At 48.0% G+C, this 7559-nt stretch overlaps 1 protein-coding gene across 1 annotated transcript; it reads right to left on the bottom strand.

The window, feature by feature from the left end:
• Positions 1-4058: 4058 nt before the first annotated feature.
• On the bottom strand, positions 4059-6945 carry LOC131215604 (macoilin-2-like). Its single transcript, XM_058209996.1, has 4 exons — positions 6266-6945; positions 5985-6195; positions 5700-5867; positions 4059-4295 (listed from the first exon to the last, which is right to left on the bottom strand). Exons 1-4 carry the CDS (start codon positions 6943-6945, stop codon positions 4059-4061), a joined length of 1296 nt encoding a protein of 431 aa, XP_058065979.1.
• Positions 6946-7559: the final 614 nt, after the last annotated feature.

Here is a 7559-nt window from a genome sequence, read left to right as displayed (position 1 = left end):
GGACCGACTGACTGACGGTGGCTTCGGGTGCCACGAGAGACTTCAACGCGGCCACAAACCAGAATACCTTGAAACGGAACGGCGGCGGTTGGTGTGCGCGTTGCGTTCCTTACGCCGGCAACCGGGTGGGAAAAGCTATTTAACTTTGTGCTTTTTATTTGGAATTTTTGTATAATTTGGACTTTCGACTAATGGTACGATTAGTACCATTTGAATATTTTGCAAACTGCTGCGAGGGAGTGATCCAACGGCACATCAGCATTAATGTCCTGCTCGCCTCACACAACCCGATGGTGCAACAATACTGCGAAAACTAAGCCTCTGACAACTGGATCGTCGTGTCGTTGTTGGCGCTAACCTTTGGTCTTGTTTGGTCTTACTTTAGTTTAACTGCAGATTGAGATTATCCGCAGCTTGTTCAATCCCTATGTAATCCTGAGCCACAACGGAGAGCCTTCGATGTTCGCTGTTGAGGTGGAAGCAAGCTAGTCCGCCTCTTAGGCGCAATCTGTTGTTGGTAGTGAAGGTATTGGATCCACCTTAACCTGGTTAATGATCATTTTAACAAGTCTTTTAAGTTTGGCCGTTATTCCGAAACCAGTCAGGGTCTCATACCATTTTACTCTGCCTATGCTATCATATACGGCCTTGAAATCGATGAAGAGGTGTTCTAACTGAACTCAATCATCTTTTCAAGGACCCTCTCCATCATCAAAACCTGAGCAACGGTAGTCTAACCTCTTCTGCATCCTCTCTGATAGTTGCCAACAAGTTGTCTGATCTCCATGCGAGGCGATTGGCAGCTCTCGCCTCATCCTGGGGCCAGGTGTTAGATTTTTATCGACCGTTTGCATTTCCGAATTGAAGCCCCCGCTGCGATATCCTTGCGGGTTCCAATCCAATGCTTCCTAGCAGATTTCTGTCCCGCACCTGCGCAGTGTGTTGCCGATCCACCTCCACTTCCGTTCACGAATTTCGGATAGTATCGGTTTCTGGTGAAAACGACGATGAAGCTTTCGAGATCCAATTGTGTGGCCCGAATTATATACCTCAGGCATCTGTTCACGAAGCTGAACCTGAAGCTTCTGAGCGTTCTGAGCTGAAATACCTAAACTAAAACCTATTTACCGTATTTTTCCGTGTATAACGCGCACCCGTGTATAACGCGCACCCATATTTTAAGAGAAAAAAAATGGAAAAAAGTTTTTTATTATACATTTTTCAGATATGTGATATCCAACAAATACCCAATGATAATAATGTATTATGTATTAAAGTAGACTAAAGATAAAATGCGTATACATTGCAAAAGACATACTAGTATTTCATATTTCGTAATAATCTTCAAACTCAGATTTACTGCTGTCTGACAAATTCAGATTCTCTAATTGCTCTTCAATATACTCCTCATTGTCACTCTCTGAAGAGTCCTCAAAAATTGCGACATCTTCAGATCCATCCATAGTGTTGCTGATGCCACATTTTTTGAATGATTTCACAGCAACATCTGTTTTAACTTCCTGCCATGACTCAATGACGATATTGTAAGGATAATTATATTTGTTACAAAATTCTATTTGTAACAGGATCAACTCCTCGCTCCGAACAACCCCGGCTACTTCGTAATTTATGATAGGCGATTTTTGCAGTACCAAAAATTTACTTTATTTCCTCCGGGGTTTCGTGAGCGAAAAAGGACGAATTGCGCTCCCCCCGAGCTTATATCTACTCGCCTTTTTTCCCAAACATCGCCGCCAGGCGATGTTTGCGACCTGTCACCGATCGCCAGGCGATGTTTGCGACTACCGATCGTTACGAAATGAAACATTTCGTAACAATATTCCTAACATATGTTTCACTTCATAATTTACTCAATAATACCATAAAATATGTACCTAAAAGGGCACATTTGTATATTTAGAGGAGACAACATTTTTACTCCCCTTGTATAACGCGCACCCAGATTTTAGGGCTTAAAAAATTGGGAAAAAGGTGCGCGTTATACACGGAAAAATACGGTAACTAAACCAACCGACAAAAACCACTTTGGAATATTACGAAACCGAAACCGAAAACAACACCGTCTTTCTGACAAAACATAAGTAAATGATTTTAAGATCTCTTCATCGCATGCTACGATGCCTCTAGGGTGCTAGGATACCTCCCGTTTGGAACGGGTTGCTGCCATCTCTGTTCTTCCTCCGTCCCGCCTTAAGCCTTTCCTTTCGAGCGCCCCGCTCACGTCGTGGTGTTGGTGAGAGGCATTCCTCGTTGCGTTCGTAAACGATCGCGCTGCCGCCGCCCGCGACCGTCATCGTCTTGATCAATGATGGGTGCAATGTGATTGCGCGAAGAAACTGCTACAATATGCTGCGTGTAGTGGTTGTCGCGACCCGCGGCTCGCGACTGTCAGAAGCGCACCGCGCGCATAGTGGGCTTAATTTAATTCCGAGCTTGACCGCTTGTAGTTCCAGCGTTTTAGCCGTTAGCGAAAGAATTATTTTTTTTCAGTGGGTCAGCCATGAGACTCCCCGAACAAGGCGGGGGCTGGAAATTATTTTTTCTCACGCCCGATGATGGACACCTTCAATAGAGAAGTAATCCTCCGTGCATTCGCTTAACTGAGCATTCTCTGCAAAAAAAACCAGACCATTATGCAGATGTTCACCTTCTGATACGGATTTAAACCGTTAGGGTCAGCGTCGGATTTTTTTTGTTTGCTGGCAGCCGAAGAACCTACAAATCCTAACTATTGTTAAGATCGTAACCTTCTTTCCGTCGCATTATCCGCATTCCTAAGTCTATCACAAAAACTGGCGCCGAAAGTTCACTTTTACGATCGCATCCCCAACATGGATCCGATGCCTTTTTTCCTCCCCAGCGGCGATCATCTGCTCATCATTAACCGATTTCGATCGGCCGAAAAGAAAAACCTCCACCATCCAGGGGTGACCTTAATACGTTCGGCCCACTAATTAAACAACTTTTTCCCTCACTTACTTTCATTCGGCCGGCTGGCTGGCTGGCTGGCTGGCCGGGCGCTGGGGACTCCACATTCGCCCTCTTGACATGCAGCCAACACGATCGATCATTACTGGCTTCCTGCCGGGCACCAGTTCGGTGTCAGTAAATTAGAGAAAATGGAGGCAAAAACAAGTTCCCTGGGTCCAAAACACCAACCGACTAAACTAACATCTCGCCACCCGGCGGGTCTCCGTCCGGGAGCGTCTCGCGAGGAAGTAAAAGTGTCCTCATTTTCATCGGCCACCACCGAAAAAATGGGTCATCCAATCGAGTGTGGCGCTGGCGATCATCATCAGCAGCAGCAGCATATCAGCAACACCGAGCTGGCGTAAACATCATCGCCACCAGCGTCATCTGGGTCTGGGGCTGCGGCCCAACGCAAATCCGAACGTCCTACGCGCCACTGCAACCGACACATACACACAAATCTCTGCCACCCATTTTCCAACATGGCGCCCGCGGCTGCAGTCCAGGGCAGCCCGCCGCAAAACCGGACTTGGCGCTTGCGCTGGTGTCACCAATACCAACGGTGGACGAAGAACTGCAACCAGTCGCGGACAAAGCACCGCCGCCGCCGCCGCATCAAGAATGTGCAACAAAGACAAGACAAATGCAGCAAACCTCCACGGAGCAAAGAAACCGCCGCCGCCGCCGCCGTCTCTCGTGTCTTTCTTTAATTCCTTCGTCGTTACCGGGAAACGCTTTACCCGTTCCTCAGGACTGGCGGCGTGCCGTGGGCTGCATATGCAACGAGTTCCGATGCGGCGATGCCGGAAAGAATCGTGAACGCCGCCACTGCTGGAATGTCGAATAGCGAACGGGCCCCAAACCGATTCGGGAAGGCAGCCCCACAGCTCCCGGCGCGTTCGTTCCGGCTTCGTCGTGGAATGACTAATCGAGAGATTTCCGCCACCAAATCGTGCGCGACATTAGCAGGAGTCCGGCCGGCGGAAAATGTAGAAATGGGCGCCTTTATTTCGCTACCGTTTTACGACTACGTCTACTGCGGCCGATGTCCTGCCTCGATGAGCGCACTAAATCGTCGTGGGTGACGGGATGCCGAGCGATGGGTCCTCCAGGTGGCGGAAGTAGTCCTTCTCGAAGTCGTTGATCAGCTTCGACTGCTCCTGGTTGAAGTTCTGCTTTTTCAGCTGGTCGACGCTCAGCAGCAGCTTCTTGTAGTCGGCCAGCACCTCGGTGCGCTGCTTGCGTAGCTGTTTGATCTGCTTCTCGTACGTTATCCGCTCCTGGCGGGCACCGTCCCGTGTTTCCTGTCGGTGAGCGGGTGGCAAATGAGTCATTAAAAGTCGTCGTGGTCTACGGCAACAAGCGAGACAAACAGTGGAACGGTGGCCCAACTACGTGCTCAGTCAATGGATGGTTCTGCAGTCTTGCTTTCATTTGATTTGGAGTCTTTCTGGTGAGAAACTAAATCGAAACCTTGAGCGGATTGAGTAGAGGACTCGACGAAATCGACCGAACGAATTAAGAATTTGATGCTTCCAGTTTAGGCAAGTCACATCACTTTAATTTGATCAGAGATTAATTTAATGGGTTTACAGTTGTATGATTAATTTCATCCACTGATTGATGTTCAGGGATGTTCAAAAAATGAGTATATCTTCTTTTGGAATCGCTCTTGTGAGACGTTGAATGTTAGTTTGGGATTCTAAAGGAATTGATTAACATATTAATTTCATCTCGTAGATTGGTACGGCCATTTGTGGGCATTGGTGAATTTAGGTAGCGTGAAAACAAGTTTAGTTGAAGTTGGAGTTTTCAGTTTTTCAATTATTTTGGAGTTTTCAATTATGAGCAATAACAGTGTGATGTTTTTTATGCTCAAAATACAAAGTTAATGCTGAGGAACGCATTGTGAAAAATTCACTGGACATTATGGTGTTTCTCAGTTTGTAAGATGGCATGCATTGATGATGATTTAAAGATCATTTATGATGATTTTATCATAAAGATGATTTCGTGTTCTTAAACATCCCTAAGATTATAAAAAGCTCCCCAAATACAGCAAAACCATCATTTAGACAACTTATATCACAATATCATCTTATCTTAACGTTTTTGATTGATTTTTGGTTGGGCAAAGTAAATTTTTCATCCTCATTTTTCGTAAAATCTTTTGTGTTCTTGAACTAAACTTTGTGTTGCTTTCCACTTTTTTGAGTTTCTGAAGACACTGTCTGGTTACGGTTTGTTTAAAAATAGTTTACTATAAATGATATTAAGCCCAACGATTCCTATTGTTAAATTCATACAAGTTCCTTTCGTTATTTTGATAGTCAGAAAAAGATTTAATAACTTTGCTCCATTAGTTTATTGATGTAATGAAATAACTTCTTTTTGTTATATTTAAGATTTCAATCCACTGTTCCAACAGTCATGCAAGAATCTAACCTGTTTGATACCGCTGATTGGTGTTTTTGTATTAAAAAAAAATAAATATAATTTGACCACTAAACTACTTCAAATAATTTACCCAAATTACTAACAAATACTAATTTAAGCAGTCATATGTTTGTTCGCTTTAAAGTAATTTAACTGAAAGTAATAAACTGTTCCCTCATAAATGGTCGCTCAGATAGCATTTGGTTTCCTTTCAAATAATAATAATTAACGTACAGTAACAAACAACACTAGCAAACATAACAAACCGGTACCTTCTCCGAGTCGTTCGCGATGTTCAGCTTGATGCGCAGATTCTCGGCCTCCTCGTGCGCCTTGTACAGCCGCTTCTCCTGCGTCTGGTTGATCTGCGCCAGATTCCGTATCTCCGATCGGGCCGCGTACAGCTCCTTCGCCGCGTGGTTAAGCTGGACGTCCTTCTCCTGCCCAAAAAAAGCGCCAACAAACCAAACCAACCATCGAAATGTCAACTACCGTGCCGTCAAGAGAACTGAACTTCTATGCGGCTTTCTAACGCCATCGGAGCGATTGGAGCTTACCTTCAGCAGTTTGTCCAGCTCCAGGTTACGTTCCTCGAACTTTTTCACCGTCCGCTCGAGAGCCCCGTTCTTCGTCAGTAGCTGCTCCTTTAGCGCCTCCAATTGCTTCAGGCTATCCAGTGCCAGATGTAAATCCTTGACATTAGCCTCGTTCTGCTTCTGGCTCGACTCCATCTCCGTCTGCAGGATGGCGGCCTTCGACTTGAGGAATCTGTGGATCGTGTCGAACCATGTTTAGTGTGCTGTGGGTGGCTTCCTCCTCACCACCACCCGCCCCTTACTTGATCAACCCCTCGGTGCTGATGTTCTTCTTCTCGAGCACCTTCGGTACGACGTCGGCCATGTTTTTGCTTAAATTCCGTGCCGATGACGTCACCGACTTGCTGGCAACGAGCGTCCCGTTTCCGGGTGGGCCGCCACCTCCACCACCACCACCGGTGACTCGTTGCCCCCCGCCGGCTGTTACCTTCCGTTGCTCCACGGAGACGGTCGTGACCTTCACCAGCTGAAGTTGCTGTTGTTGCTGCAGCTGAAGGTTGTTGGTGCCGCTGCGAAGGTGCTGCTCTTCTTGGATCGCGTCGCACCGGATCTCGGTGAGGGTCGTCGTCGTGGCCGGTTGTTCACCGGCCAGCGAGCGCTCCTGCTCGCTCTCGCTCACCACCGTGGCAAAGAACCCGATCGCCGACCTCCGATCGTCGCCCGTTCCTTCCTGTTCCGGTTCGTCGTCCGTCGTGGCCCGCTCGGTCTCCCGCTCCGTCACCGTCTCGGTAGACGACGGGCTCTCTTCGACGGCCACCGCCGCCACCCCGTTGTTGAGCTTCTTCATACCGTGGCGCAAACGGCGCTTCGTCGTCATCCAGCTGACGTTCTCGTTCAGCTCGAACAGTCCCCGTGACTTGGCGTTTATTTCTTCGTTCAACCGGAACAGGACCCGTTCCCGTTCCAGCAGCACCGGGTCCATGGCTTCGGAGATGGCCGGGCCACGAAAATCTGACCCTTCGGCGACTCAGCAGACCGTGGACGGGGAGCTTAAAACCCTTTGGTCACTGTTGACTCCCGCGGCAAAGGGTGGCCTTCAGGGAAGCACCCGGCTAATGGTGTTGGTTCCGTTTCGACGCGTCACAGCCGACTGGCGTTGCGTTGTGCCTTTGGGTGGCTTCTCGTTTCTTTCGAGCGGTTTCCCTAGAGATAGACGCCGTTGCCCGGGGAAACTCTGCGGTAACCGGAGGCGACCCATGGCCTGCGATGTTTACACCGCCAAACATCGAGCGGACCTGTTGAGCCTGCCGCCGCCGATTGCGTGTCACGCCGACAGTTGACACGAACGAACCGGGACCGGCCGCTATGTTCCGATTTTGGGGGCGATATGTTGTCCGCATCTCGCCGTCACACGTAGCCCTCGGCGTCCTGGATTTTCCTATGCACGCCACAGCAGCGCACAGAAATAAACAGAATGTGACTCAAACGAAGTCTAGTCAAGACCCCAACGTTCCGAAAATTGAATATAACTTCGGTCGTTCGATCGCAGCAAGCGGGACGACGAATTTTGAAAGGCTCGCGATTGCGGTACGCTCA

This window comes from Anopheles bellator, chromosome 1 (assembly GCF_943735745.2).
Source record: "Anopheles bellator chromosome 1, idAnoBellAS_SP24_06.2, whole genome shotgun sequence".
Classification (NCBI taxonomy): Eukaryota; Metazoa; Arthropoda; class Insecta; order Diptera; family Culicidae; genus Anopheles; species Anopheles bellator.
The sequence above is the reverse complement of the archived record's forward strand: the minus strand, read 5'-3'. Positions and strand labels throughout refer to the sequence as shown.

Excerpts from the sequence above, each read along its gene's own strand:
- LOC131215604 (XM_058209996.1), bottom strand. The coding sequence starts at position 6,945 with ATGGACCCGGTGCTGCTGGAACGGGAACGGGTCCTGTTCCGGTTGAAC. Across the intron at positions 6,196-6,265 it reads AGCACCGAGGGGTTGATCAA|ATTCCTCAAGTCGAAGGCCG; the intron begins GTAAGGGGCGGG and ends CACGATCCACAG. Across the intron at positions 4,296-5,699 it reads TCGCGAACGACTCGGAGAAG|GAAACACGGGACGGTGCCCG; the intron begins GTACCGGTTTGT and ends GCTCACCGACAG.